Source organism: Castanea sativa, chromosome 1, assembly GCF_040712315.1.
Source record: "Castanea sativa cultivar Marrone di Chiusa Pesio chromosome 1, ASM4071231v1".
NCBI lineage: Eukaryota > Viridiplantae > Streptophyta > Magnoliopsida > Fagales > Fagaceae > Castanea > Castanea sativa.
In genome coordinates, this window is record NC_134013.1 from 3,538,585 (window position 1) to 3,553,839 (window position 15,255).

Below are 15,255 nucleotides of genomic sequence, written 5' to 3' on the forward strand. Positions count from 1 at the left end.
TGTGCTTAAGTGTGCATGAATTTAGGTATGTACATTCCCACTTTTTCTTCTCTATGTTGAATTGTAAGTGTCCAATATTTAATTGCAAACAACTATATATATACATGACAATATGAATGCAACAGATCCCTCTTTTTGTTTATTTGGTCCAGCACATGTTTGAAAATCTTTGCTTTGAAGTAAGTTACCAACATAAAGATTTTTGTATGCTCATGAGAATGGGCCATAAAGAGGAGAGAGATAAATATATTAGTGCGAGTAGATACTCTTCATTACTATGTTCAAGTCCTTTACTTCTTTCCGGATAAAATGCAAACCATCTCTGCTCCCAAATCTCCCAACCAATCCTTTACAAGATTGGTGCTCTAAGTCATATGTGGTATAAATTAGCCACGAAATTGGACTTGGCTGAACAATGCAGAGATGGTAGGCAATTTAACTTGGACATATATAAAAGAAAAATAAAGATTATTAAACATACAAGACTATATAGTCCATAAGAGTGAATTTAAGGAACTAGCTAACGAGGAATGCTGAGAATATCTGAACTTGGATGGTTGAGTGGCTGTAAAAGCTGGTCTTGAGCCCTGCTCTTCTTGGACAAAGGCTCGGGTGAGGAAGAGACTGATGAAGCTGCCACAGCCCACGAATCATTTGAGCTATCAGAGCTAAATGATACGTCAATTACACCCTTTGGACTGCTTGGCAAAGAGCCAAACTTGCGCTTGTTGGACGGATCGCCATTGCCTCTTGATGCCAATTCCAAGATGAGCTTGCAGCACTCATCTACTTTGTCTTGCTATAAATAAGATTAGAGCAAGGACAAAATCAGATTTGCATTTTCAAACATTACAAAGAATGGATTTTTATGTGATTTGAAGTGTTCAAGGATACCAACCTTATCGATTCCGAGAATACCCAATAGCTGGTTTTGGTATTGAACAATAAGACAAGGCTCTACAGTATTAACAACGTGCAGCATTGTAGCAGTAGCCACAACAGATGGGAGATAAGACATGAACCTAGAATCTGCAATTAAGGATTCAAAGTAAAAACAGAGTTCAACAATTTGAGGCTTTCATGGTGTCGCATGTTATTGTGGAAAGTAAATCTATAATAGCAATAAGTAGAGGGAAAGATTTGGATTGTATTGGATGGCTTACCTGAAAGGACACAGAGAAGAATGCACTCACACCTCCTTAGAAATTCCCAACAAAGATGGTTCTTTAAACCAAGCCTCCTTGTGATATAATCAAGAAATGAAAGTGGGGTTACAGGATTCATTTTCCATTGAAGCGTTGAGAGCACTAAAATCTCCATTCTCTTAATCGTTTTGGCCTCAAATACATACCTACTCAAATCCACCTAAAAAAAACAAAGACACCCAGATTGAATAAAACAGAGAAGAAGCAAACACAAGATTTAACACAACCAAGATTCATTCAAAAGTGTACAAACCTGAAGGTCAAGCAAAAGAGGCACTTGGGTCTCTTCCACTTTGGCAGCAAGAGATAGACAAGCCACAGCAGCGAGCTGAGTCATCCATGGCTTCCCTTGCTGAAATTGGAAGCCGAATAGGAACCTATCAAAGTAATTGACAGCAAGAACAGCTGTGAGAGCAGAGAAAGAGTAATGCTCAATGACCCTTAGAATCCAATCCACAGCCTCTCTTCTTGCCCCAGCTAGATATGGATCAGTGTTGAGACTCTCAAAGACTTCATTTTTTTGTTCTTTAGAGAACAAAGAGATTAGCTCCTCATCATCCCAATAAAGGTCTTGTTCTAGCAAAACAGGAAAAGGGTTTGGCTTATTATAGCTATTGCAATGATAGTTATCTTCAACTTCTTCTTGTTCTTCTTCCTCCCAATGCTCTTCTGAGCAATAAAGAGTGTCCAATAAAAGAGTTGGGTTTTGCTCTATCTGTGCATTTGATTCTTCATATTGCTGTTGCTGATGTAGATGAAAATGAGCCATCTTCTTCTGAGAAGAAGAGGTTTGGGTCTGTGTTCATTATAGGCCAAAGAAAATAGAAGAGCCTGAAGACACAGTCTCAGGCATTTCTATCTCTCTCTCTCTCTTTGTCTCTCTCAGTGTGTGTGAAAGTCTTAGCTTGAAAACACTACTGAGAAAACACAAAGGTCATAAAATACAAACTTTTATTTGTGGGGGGTTTTTCTCAGTCTGGTGGTTTTTTGAGTTTATTTATTGGGAGAGTCTCGTGGCTAATACAACCAGACCTGAATTATGGGCCACACTACACAATTACTCGACACGTGACATTTTTGTACCTATTTGTACCAAGGCCCACCACACTAGTGGGCCCATAAGGATTGGGATTACATAATTACATTTTGTGGAATTGTGGGTAACATCAACTGTTAAAATTGAAGACCAATTTCAGAGTTTGTAAAAAGTTATACCATCATTTACGAGGTCTTATGAGAGAATGTTTAGAGCCATTGTTGTGTTGGCATGGTACGAGTGGGTCAGATTTGAGTTTGTTTTTTTAAAAAAAAAAAAAATTGGTGAAAGAGTTGAATTTGATACCATTGATTTTAATTTGCATTGCATCAAATTGAATGTTGGGTTTGGTTTTTTTTTTTTTTTTTTTTGCCCTTTAATTCCAGATATGATTTTTTTTTTTTTTTTTGGTAAAAGATTTGAATTGGATGCTATTGATTTTAATTTGCATTGCATTAAATTGAATGTTGGGTTTGGTTTTTTTTTATTTGCCTTTAATTCCAGATATGAATTTGATTTTTTGTTTTGGTAAAAGATTTGAATTTGATGCTATTGATTTGAATTTGCATTGCATCAAATTGTTGGGTTTGGTTTTTTTATTATTTGCCCTTTAATTCCAGATATAAATTTGTGTTTTTTTCTGGTAAAAGATTTTAATTTGATACTATTGATTTTAATTTGCATTGCCATTGCACCAAATTGTTGTGTTTGGTTTTTTTTTTTTTTAATTTGCCCTTTAATTCTCTTTTTTATTTCTTTCTTTTTGGTTTTTAATTTTAACTTTTTTTCTGAACTTTGACATTTATGGTTCATAAAAGGGAGAGGGAAGGTGAAATGGGAAGGGCGGGAGCAGATACACAGAGCCCAATACATGAAAATAACCTGTGATGACAGAGGTGAAAGACAGAAAGCAAAAGAATTCATCTTTTCCAAAAATTTTAGTATTTTTTTTATTAAAAAAAACTATAAATACCAATGAGCTGTCAAGGCTCTGTTTGGGCTTCCTGGTACCCTGGTCCACAGTAGCCTGTTAGGGTCGCGCCTAATGGTTTAGGTCTTTAGGAATTAGAACTTAGAAGCATGGGTCAACTTGAAAAATCGAAATAGAAAAAAATATATATTCATATTTATAAAGTAAAATTGTTTTTTGAATAATTTAATTACCAAAATAAAATATAAGTGATCATAATTGCATTATACATATAACTTAAATAAAATATAAATTATATAATGTTAATGAAAGACGATGTTATAAGAAAAGTGACTCACTCTTCTCTATTTCATTAACTTTATATTGAAAGTTCTATTTATCAAGTTCATGAGTAATGTTAAAGATACAGATTTTTTTATAAATTTTTTTATAAACTGTTAATGTGGTGAGTGGTTATTAGTAAATAATAAAGTGATATTAATAGTGGTCCTCAATAAAAATCAATAAGAAGTTAACCACATCAACAGTGTGTAAAAATATTATAAAATAGTTTATAGATATAACATTACTCTTGGTTTATATCCAATGCTAAAGATACAAACACGATACATGTCCACATGTCAATTGTGAAGCTTGTACAGTGCAACAGAAACTAGATAGTAGTATTTCTCAAGTCTCATTAGATGGTATATTATGTGATCATAATATTAATGGGAGTTGATTTTTAACACCAAATTTTGTTATAACTATAGATTTCAATTAACTCAACTAGTAAACACATTTATTTTCAAATAATAAATTTAAGGTTTGAACTTTGCATATATACCATAAATTAATTGGTATCTTAAATAAATGATAAAAAGTAATCATTATAGAATAAATGTCATACGTTGAAATTCTATAATATGTATAAACAAAATTGGATAAAGAGAAAACATAATTAAGTGTTGCACTACTTATTAAAAAAAATTATGTAAGTGAGATTACAAATTGTAATACATAAACATTACACATTGTTTGTTACTAAGGTTGTGTTTGGCAACATGTAAAATATTTTTCAAGTGTAAAATAATTTTGGAAAATAAAAATATTTTCAAGTGTTTGGCTGCGTTTTGAAAAATGTTTTCAAGTGTTTAGTTAAATTCTGAAAATACTATTTTTCTACTAATTTCTCACATTTTCTCAGCTTCCAAACAAATTTTATAATAGAATTTCATATATAAACTTAAAAAAACAAAAATCAAAACAAAACCATTCATTAAACTAAAAAATTTGGTCAAACTAAGAGAGAGTAATCGAAAATTAAGGGAAAGAGAGAGGTCGATCGAGAAAGAGAGAGATCAGTTATGGGTGGGCCATGGGTGACGAGAACGATCAAGCAGCAGCAGGTTTCAGGCGGCGACGAGATTGAGACAAAGAGAGTTCGATCTAGAAGGCGATCTGGGGTTAGGGCAGTGGTCTGTTGCCGAAAGTGTGTGCTTCTCTCTCTCTCTCTCTCTCTCTCTCTCTCTCTCTCTCTCTCTCTCTCTCTCTCTCTCTCTCTCTCTCTCTCTCTCTCTCTCTCTCTCTTCGGGTGTCAATCTAGAAAATCATTTGAAGGTAAAGAGATACGCAAATGATTTTCCAAGTCAAATGGCTTATTTTACGATCAAAGTTTAAGATTTTCAATTTAACTTTATTTTACATGTGCATCAAAACACGTATCTAAGTGTAAAATATTTTCTCAATTTCATTTACACTCGAAACAAACTCAACCTAATTACAAAAACAAACTCAACCTAATTACAAAAAGTTATTTGAACATTTATTTACTGTATTATTGAAGTTACAAAAATTATATTCGTTATACTTTAATTCTTTTATTTTTGAGAGAGAGAGGAATTGGATAATTTTCACTTGACCATTAACATACAATTTCAATAAAAAAATATTTCAGTTACGCATATTTTTCGAATTAAACATTTAATAAGTGTGAAAACTGAAAATGAACAGAATTATACTGTTAAAAACTAATTATTAAGGTTTGAATGATAAAGGATATGATGGGATTGATCTGCAGGAGCAACTACGGTTACATTAAACTGGTTGTGCACTGCGCAAGATCTCAGGCCCACAAAATCTACCATAAATCTTTATTTTTAAAAATAATTGTTGATCCGCAAAATTTGGGTACTTCAAATCCGAACTTACCGACCAAAAATGCAGTAATGGAACATCATAGTGTGCATTAGATTAGGGTAGGGATAATTTATTTTATTTAACTCTAAAAAATATAATAAGTTTATTATCATAGGAGATTTAAAATTTAAACGAACACTTTTTAACTTTTTATCAATAAAATCAAAGTAAAACGTTATCCATAAAAAGAATTGAATGAGATTTAAAAAAAGAGAAATAATATGTTCACAATATTTTTACAACAAATCCTACATGATAGGTTGTTATTGGTTATTATTGTTAGGGCAAAAAAGTAATCTTAGTGTTAGATTCAAATTTGAACCTATAACAACTAACCACCTATAATTTATTGTAAAATTATTATAAAAATGTTATACACGTATCACCTCTTTTAAAAAAAATATTTAATTTTAACTGCCCAAGGAAGAAGGCTTTGAAACGCAAAAGGAAAAGCAAAGCTTTTTTATTTATGGATATACGGATCATTTCAATGTCACAGAGCTCACAGGCAACACAGCATGTATAAAGGTGCGCCGTAGCTCTCGTAGTAGCTGAGAAATATGCAGAAACGTAGTACTTCTTTTTCTAGGAATGATGATAATAATACCTCACACTCCACTCTCCCTTTCACACGCGTGGACTAGTCCACTCACAAAAAGAAAAAGCTTCTTACTTAAATCTACTATAATATCTTATCAAAAAAAAAAAAAAATCTACTATAATATCTCTCTCTTTGTGTATGCACATGGATTTCATTATTGCTCCGTGTTATCGAATACTCTTAGAGTATTTAATAATTTATTTTTAAAAAAGTTTTAATATTATTTTTATAAAAAGTAAAAAAAGTTCTCAATTATTACGTATTTTTAGTGTGATAGTCACTCCATAAATATAAGTGATTGTGAAGGTGTGAGGCAAGGGTCAGGATTCATATCTCCAATGGGTAATTTCACTCACATAAATACTTAGATTAAGCTAAAGTGAAAATTTTATCATGTATAAAAAAATAAAAAATAAAAGCTCTCAAAACATTTTTTTTTCTTTTCACGTAAAAACTTTCTTTAAATATTGGGTAAAATACAAAACTGAACCTCTAACTTTCTTCAAATTTTATTTCATTCCTCTAACTTTGCTTTTATTAATTCAGTCCTCTAACTTTCAAGTTTATTCAATTAAAACTTTTTCTTTAACTTTTGTTATATGTTGTGGTTAATTTTTAAATTTTATAAAAAAAAATTCAAAATTTTTTAAATTAAAAAAAAATCTATTAATGATTGAAAAATATTTCCCTTTTTTTTTCAAAAATTTTTAACAAAAGTTAACGAAAATGCCTTAATTGAATAAATCTGAAACTTAGAGGACTAAAATGAGCAAAAGCAAAGTTAAATGACTAAAATCAAATCTAAAGTTAAAGAGTTAATTTTGCATTTTAGCATTAAATGTATTATTAACTAATGTTCTAAGGGCATTCATTAACATTTTCTTTTATTGTTTTCATCTCCTTGTCTTTTGAATATTATAATAAATTTAGAGGGATAAAATGTTTCCGCACATAAAATATTGTCATTAGAATAGGATTACTTTTAAATGAATTTTTCATTCATACCATTCCCCTCAGCAATTTATTTGATTGGGTTTCTTTTTATAAATAAGATAGGTTTATAAATAACTATTAAAGTAGTTTTTTTAATTAATTGTTCAAGCTGTGATTAAAATAATATCGCTTTTATATGTACCCAAACAATAAAAAAAAATTTGGAAGACATAGATGACGTTTGGTTTGCGCGTCCGCGTCTGAGTGTTTTTTTTTTTTTCTCACGCGCGTCTGTCACTGTTCATTGGTCATGAACAGTGATTTTAGGGCAATGAACAGTGGTTTTTTGCATGAACAGTGTTTTTACACATTTAAAATTTATTTTGCTATAGTGTTTTCAGTTTTCAGTAATAAGTTCTATTCAAACAGACACATAGTTGACCAGGTTTTATAAATGTACAATTCTGTATAGACATAAGATATTATATTTATACATATGTTCTTCCTATATATTCTTATTTGGATATGTATTTCTACATGAAAGAAAATTATATTAGTAAATATATTTTCTGCCAATTACATATAATGTGCTCATTCATTTATAGCCATGTCTTCAACAATTTGTTGACAACATATTGCCCGAATGTTGTATTTAAACAATCTCTAAATCATAGAGACACAAAAATTCAAAGAGGCATCATCATAGTTTACAAGAAAGCACTCCATACTAAACCTACAATCTATTACATGGATGAGTAATTCTTGTGCCACAACTTGCTTATGTGGCGAGTTGTGGTTGGTGGAAGGGTGTAGTAAGTCCACGTGAGGACACCCATCCACCAACCACAGCTCGCCACATGGGTGAGTTATGGCCAATGTTGTGCCACTTTATGTGGCACAATAATTTTCCTTACATGGATAGCCCCCAACAGTTTTGGCAGTCCCATGTCATAGAATTTGGATCAGGGCAATGATACCACATCATATGAGCCCTTTATTTTTTTCTAAAATAAAAAAAAAACCTATTACTATATTTATATTTTTCTATCATATATATAAATATAAATACATAAATAAATATGTCATCACTTGCCATATATTTTGAGAGGATTATAACTTAATTTGTGTGGGTATTGTCTATAAAATATAATATAATTATTAAACTAGCACTAGTAGAGTACAAGAGTAGTTGTTTTTATTCTTAAAAAAAAGTAGTTGTTTAAACGAATAAAAAAGCAGTTTTTTTTAGAGTCATGCTAATTAGGGTATTGGTTAACCATCTATTTTAGGAAATTTTTTACAATACTTTTATGAGAAATGAAAAGAACTGTCAAAATATTAAATTTTTTTTTCATTTTCTCATAAAAACTGTAGGGATAAAAGGTCCAAAAATGCATATTAGGCCATGGGCTTTGTCTGAGGGTATTTATTTGTCCAAGGACAGATAGACAATAATGAAGATGTCAAACCTAGAGGTCCTCAAGCAAGTTGCGACCGAAGAAGTTAGGGGAGGTAGTCCGAGAAGGGGTGTCTCCTTGGCTAAGTGAAGCAAAGGTCAGATGGTACGTCCTGTTGTCCATAATGATCTTCCAGGAGGTTCTATTGACGAGGATATGTTTCATGAGATCACAAATCAAAGGAACAGTTATAAAATATCTAAGAGAAAACTGCTACCACCGCATTAAATGCTCTGTATCCAAATCTCTGGTCGCATTAATGAGGAAGTGAAATCTGAACAGTGATTTTCAGTCTTACAACTACTACCCAAAGACTTTAGGAAGTGCTGATGGGACAAGTATCAGCACTAGCAATCCAGACCTACACGTGGAGAGAGGAAATGATAACGAGAAGAAGTATAAAATAGAAGAAGATCCCTGAGAAAAATAGATTGGGAAAGAAAGAGAGAAAAACACTGTAGATTGAAAAACAATATTTGTAATTTGTCATTAAATGAGAGAGACATACAAAGAAGAACTAGTCTCCTCGAATTGAGTTCGAGGACAATTTGCTTTATACAAACTTGCTTCTATTGTGATATTGGCCCATTATAATTGACTTACAAGCTCATTAAGACCTAGATTTCAAACTCACTATCTACAAATTCATTATACTAGGCTCGTTGGGCCTATTGCCTTTCTTATTTTGAGCTTAGGTATAAATTGTGTTATTACAAAAACTTTATTTAAATGAATTATTAACTAATACCCTAAGATCATTTTTTAGTTTTTTTTTATACAATATATAAATTTTACTAAGTTAATTTAAGTAAATATGTATGTAAAACTCTCTTTTAAATACTTAAACCCAATTTTTATCTCCCTATACCCGATAAGTACCTATAATTGGAAGTGTAATTTTTTGAATTGGTATTTTACTAACAAAGTCCAAAGAAGATCTGAGCGAGACTGCAACGTATATACCATATACTTTTTTTTACCTTTCGGGTACATTCCTTATGAGCAAATTAGGAAGTAAAGTACTGCAAGATCGAAATTAATTTTAGTACGAAAAGCTGTCTCTGTCTCTGTCTCTCTCTGAACTCACCAATAAAAAATAATGCGACAACTATTTCTTCAATTAAAGTTTTTTCCTTTGCCATGCAAGAATTTAAGGAGGTATAAAGCTATATGCAAGAATTTAGAGCATCTATAACAGTGGAGTTAAAAATTTATTTTATCTATACATATGTTACAGCAGTGGATCTATTTTAGCTTTCAACATAATAAAATAATATAAATATCACAATAAAATAATATATCTACCACAATAAAATAATACATCTCACTACAATAAAAACACCACAATAAAAAAGATAATGTGAACACAAAATAAAAAATTAATTTTTTTTAGCTCTCATGAACAGTGCACATCTATAGATATATAGATGAGCTAAAAAAATATAGATTTAGCTCCACTGTTGCATGCTTCTTTTTGATATTTTGGTGGAGTTAAAATAGCTATATAGCTATTTAGCTCCACTGCTGCAAGTGCTCTGATATGCAGTAGAATTATAGAGTATTGATTGCTGTACGTATTAGTCTACCAACAATGTCGCGTGTAAATGGATTCTGCTCTGATAGGTTGCTTTCTCTCTTTTTATTTTTATTTTTATTTTTATTTTATATATATATATTTTTTCTTCATGCTCTTATGGGCTCGAGCTTCAAGAAATGAGCTAGAGAGAAAGTAGTGTGTGAGTGGACAAACAAGGGCTAGTGCAAGCAGGTGAGACAGAATCAATGGAGGGAGGTGAAAGAATTGTAGTGGTAGATATCGTGGTGGTTGTGGTAATCGTGCATTCCAACTCACCCACAACCACAACACACACAAAGTACATTTCACCTCTGAACCCAACCAGAACCCAGCATTGTTGCCACAGTCTTTATATAGTTAACCATTGGGTAAAACTCAGTCATTATTACTTTATGGGAAATATTAATGAACGTTGGTTTAGTAATTATTTTAAAATATATTTTATGAAAAAAAAGTAATTAATTATTTTAACAGTTTTTTTAAAATATTTTTTTATTAAATTTGTATCAATTTTTTTTGAAGAATCATGCTAATTAATGTTCTTACTTCTTAGCGTAATTGTTAATAAATTATAACAAAATATTTTTAACGTCACTTTCATTAGAAATATAAAAAGTTGTCAACAACGTTTATTGTTTTATCCTTAAGCCATTAGTTAACTTTTTTTTTTCCTCCCTAAATTGGATTATTAACAATGAGTACTTCTTAAGCATAATTTCTCCGTGTTTTAGGGGTATTTAAAATTTTTTCATTAACAATTGCTATGAGGGCACCTCATTAACGAAACCCTTACTTAATTAGTTTGAACGATATTTAAGAATATTACAAATTTGATTACTTTATATGAATTAATATCACAAACCATAAAAGTAAATTGAGATATTTATTTTGGTGAATTATGGGTGGTTCCAAAAATAGGTGTGAAACATAGAATCACTTATATGATAAATTATAAGTTGTACAAAAAACTTAAATTATCAAGAAAATGTGAATTTAATATTTAACCAATATTATTATGTTAGTTTGTAAATTTATTATTGTAAAATAAATTCATAAGCTGTTAAAAAAGATTAAAATATCAAGAAAATGTGAATTTAATATTTAACCACATCCATTATTATGTTAGTTTGTAAATTTATTGTAAGATAAATTCATAATTAGTTTGTTATGGTGCTTTAATTTTCTCATATATTGTAGTTTGTAAATTTATTGTAAGATAAATTTATAATTTTCCTAATGAGTTAGTTATTGTGCCTTAAATTTTTCTCGTATATTGTATTGTAGTTTGTAAATTTACTGTAAGATTTTCGGAATTTTCCTGATTATTAGTTATGGTGCCTTAAATTTTCTTGTATATTGTAGTTTGTAAATTTATTGTAAGATAAATTAAGACTTTTTAGTTTCTCAAAAAAAAAAATTAAGACTTTTCCTAATTAGTTAGTTATGGTGCCTTAAATTTTCTCATATATTGTAGTTTTTAAATTAATTGTAAGACACATTCAGAATTTTCTTTATTGGTTAGTTATGGTGCCTTAAATTTTCACATATATTGTAGTCTGTAAATTTATTGTAAGATAAATTCAGAATTGTTTTGATTAGTTAGTTATGGTGCCTTAAATTTTCACACATATTGCAATTGTACGGACAAATTAATCCTCTAACTAATTTGGAGAAAAGGTTTTGTCCATAATATATTATGATCAATAAATTATGAGCATATTTGATACATCAACTTAAATACATGTTTTTAATTTTTAAACAACATTATATATATTTTCACTCATATATATTTAAAAAAAAGTGAAAACTATTGTTTAAATATACCCAACAAATGCACTTATATTTACCAAAAAAATGATAAATAAACTATTTAATTAATTTTTATTTTTATTTATGTTGTTTTCCTTTGTCTTTTACATGAACATTTTATAAATATTTTTATCCCTAGTTCCAAAATAACAGCTGTTTCATCATTCTGGTCAAAGTCAGACAAGCCCACTCTCTGAAGAATCAGAAAGTGGATCATTTTCTTGCTTGCATTTCAAAAATCAGACCAGCAGAAAGCAAAAACTCTCTTTATTGGGACTCATCAACCATCCCAATGGACCGTACGGTGTAGCTGATGGGACCAAAACACAATAATCACAGCCCTTCATTTCATTGTGTTAAAACTTAAAACAAAAAAAAAATCTTTGAACAGTTTCTTCTATTCACCCAAACAAATTGTTTTGCCATGCATGTTGTTTGAGCATGACTCATCATGAAAAATGTGGGTCGTGGAGTGAGGGCCCACATGGATTTTCTTCCCAGCTGGGCTAGTGGGCCCTCTCCGTTGTGTGGTGGGTCCCACTTTCAAATAGTCTGAGCTTAATGATCATCGTTGTCCCGTAATTATAGCATAACGTAGTAGGAGAAAAAAGAAAAGAAAAAAAGAAAAAGAAAAAGAAAAGAAATTCTCACTATTGATTGTATGTTGTAACTACAAGAGTCTTGGGAGGCTGCAAAATAAAACATGATAATGAGGAAGGAGTTGACCTTTCCTCATTATTCATGACTTGCAGCTTTTTTTCCCCTCTTATTTTACTTTTTGATTCTAAAGAATAATATTAGGTTTTGAAAGTTATTCATTTTACAAAATCAATAAAATTAAGAGATGTACATGGTTGATTATGATTTGATTTGTGAATTAGTGTACCATGAGTATCATCATTCATAACTTTTATATAGAATTATCATTAATCATAAATTTTAAGATTTTTTTTGAAGATATTGAATTTAAATCAGTTAACATATTATCTTGAAAAAGTATAATTTTTTTATTACTTTTATTTATTTAACTTTTACAACCATATAAAAAGGGAATGTTAACAAACACCGCTTGATGCTTGTTAAGGGCAAAAAAGACAAAAATTTGTCCAAAAAAAAGTAAAAAATAGTATCTACAAAATTGAAAAAATGACATAAACTACAAAAAAAAAATTGTAAAAAAAAAGTTAAAAAAATTGTGGTTAACGGATGGTGCCCATTAACACTACCCTATATAAAATATGGATTTGATGTTTAAAATGAAATAAATAATAAATTTAAAGAGTTCTCACGGTTGTGTATATTGACATTTTTATATTAACAAATTATAAAAATAAAATAAAAAACTAAACATTTTAGGTAATGGAACAAAATATTGACATTTATCATGATAACTTTCATGGATGGATTTTTATGTAGGCTCTTTATTTAGAGTGCTTCACGAGGTACATGACCTTTCAACAGAATTGTTTATTATAATTATTTAGAACTTCTGAAACAAAAACATTATATGTGCTTAAAAAATAAGTTTAATGTTAAATAAGTTTGAGAAATACATTTTTAGAAAGAAAAAGAAAATCCCATTTTTTCTGTATTTTGTGAATATTTTATATATTATTATTCAAAAAAATATTAAACTTTCCAAAAAAAACCCTGCCTAAAATGTAAAATTGCACTGGCAGATTGAATAATATGTTAGAGGGAGCATCGTTTTGCATTTTAAATTTACCGGAGCACGCTTATTAAAACGAAACGAGATATTAAAAAGTTTTTATGTTTCATTTTCTCTTTTTTATGGGTGTGTTTATTTCTTTAAAAATAAAAGGGTCTTTATATGTTTTGAACATTTGCTTCCCTTCTGTCAAAATATCACACTTGAAATAGGGTTGGAATTAAAGACTTAGCCAAAAAGAAAAAAGACAGGAAAAAAAAATTTGAGCTGTAGATTTTATCTCAAATATTCTTTAGGAAAAAAAAGATTCTCAATGACCATATCAATTAGCCTCAGGAAAAAAAAAACTGCCCTATTAATTGTTGTTTGTATAAGCTTCAAGAAGTACAATATGTACTCCCAATTAAAGTTCCATATTCTGAATCATTGACACCTTAAACCCATCATGATTCATGCATGGGGTCACTGTGTACATGAACATAGGTATTGAGCATTTGAGTGTTTCATACTTTCATTTCCCATGTAAATCGGTAAGGTTTTCCCATAAGAATTAAAAACTATTGAATCCAACCTGTTTTTCGGTGCTTTCACATAGTAAGGTTAAAGAACTAAAGACACAACGACACAAACAAAAACCAAGCTTGACCAACAAGACTCCTATAGGCTTAAAACTCCAGTTTCGATGCTACTTTGTCCACAACTTAAAAGAAAATTCACAAAAATGAAGTACATAAACCATAGGATATGAATACCAAGGTCAATTATTTTTTCTTTCTTTAATGGTGGCTCCCAAGAAGTATTTGAAGAGATGAGATGATATGATGGTTGCAACTTGCTACACTCTAAAAAGTGGCTCCTATAAGAAGATTACAATTTTTATTTCCTTCTATGCTGACCTATTTGTATTTTTCCTTTTCATTTTTTTTTTAAATATCTTACTTTGTTCCAATGTCAAGTAAGGGTTAGGGTCGATGAACTTTGTAGTTGAGATTTGAGAATGTTCTGGCAGTTGACTAAAATAGCATAATGTTAAAAAGCCTAATGTGGTTGGGATGTCACCGTTTCAGATCTTCCTAATATAGTATAATGCTTCTCCTTTTTCACTGTTTGATAATCTTGAATGGTTATTATATTCATTTTAAAGGGTATGATTCCACAAAATGACAATGATTATAGTAATATTATTAACAAGTTATTTTTTTTGTTGGTTTTTATAGACAGGTTAAATAGTCCATGGTCGGGCACTAACTTTTCTTCTGTATGCATCTGTTGCCAACTAATTCATAGACAGCAATGCACCTAGATAGAAAATTCAAACTATGAGAATTCCCAATTTGAATAACATTGATTTTAGTCAAAATACTAGCGGCCCTTTACATAAAAGCCACCATTGATTGTAGTCAAAACTGTCGTATAAGTTACGACACTAGATGGACAACAGAACATAAAATTAGTTGAGTAGAATTACTAGCTACATAGAAGTCACCTACGTTTGCAATATGCCCATCTATGGCTAGAATTTCTAGCCATAGATGGGCATATTGCAACTCATCAATGAGAGAGAGAGAATGAAACTACGACTGGAGGAGTGAGGTATTTAGGCTCTTCTCTAGCAAAGCCCATCTAGAGTAATTAATGTATTATACCAAGTCAGATTGACAGGGTGAGCGCCTTAAATTACAGCTATAATGCATATCAAAAGATCAATGAATTGGTATTATTTGATTTACAAGTCAAACACCCAACAAACTCAAAATTAAACAATAGTGAGTCGTGTCACGGCTTCTTGGGTTGAAAATGTAAGCCCGCCCTTAAACAGATTTGGCACGGACATTTTGTGTTTTATATCTAGTGCACTGG

The 15,255-nt window shown here is 30.4% G+C and overlaps 1 protein-coding gene across 1 annotated transcript; it reads right to left on the minus strand.

Annotated features, from left to right (window-relative positions):
* Positions 1 to 232: 232 nt before the first annotated feature.
* LOC142622783 (cyclin-D3-3-like) lies at positions 233 to 2,261 on the minus strand. The gene is made up of 4 exons (XM_075796314.1): positions 1,459 to 2,261; positions 1,164 to 1,365; positions 899 to 1,029; positions 233 to 799 (listed from the first exon to the last, which is right to left on the minus strand). The coding sequence occupies exons 1-4, from the start codon at positions 1,972 to 1,974 to the stop codon at positions 521 to 523; spliced, it is 1,128 nt and encodes a 375-aa protein (XP_075652429.1). The 5' UTR covers positions 1,975 to 2,261; the 3' UTR covers positions 233 to 520.
* Positions 2,262 to 15,255: the final 12,994 nt, after the last annotated feature.

Bases quoted from the DNA above. Each gene is read 5' to 3' on its own strand.
- LOC142622783 (XM_075796314.1), bottom strand. From the start codon at position 1,974: ATGGCTCATTTTCATCTACATCAGCAACAGCAATATGAAGAATCAAAT. The intron at 1,366-1,458 runs GTTTGTACACTT...TGTTTTTTTTAG, and splicing joins CTCTTTTGCTTGACCTTCAG to GTGGATTTGAGTAGGTATGT. The intron at 800-898 runs GTTGGTATCCTT...TCTTATTTATAG, and splicing joins GTATTCTCGGAATCGATAAG to CAAGACAAAGTAGATGAGTG.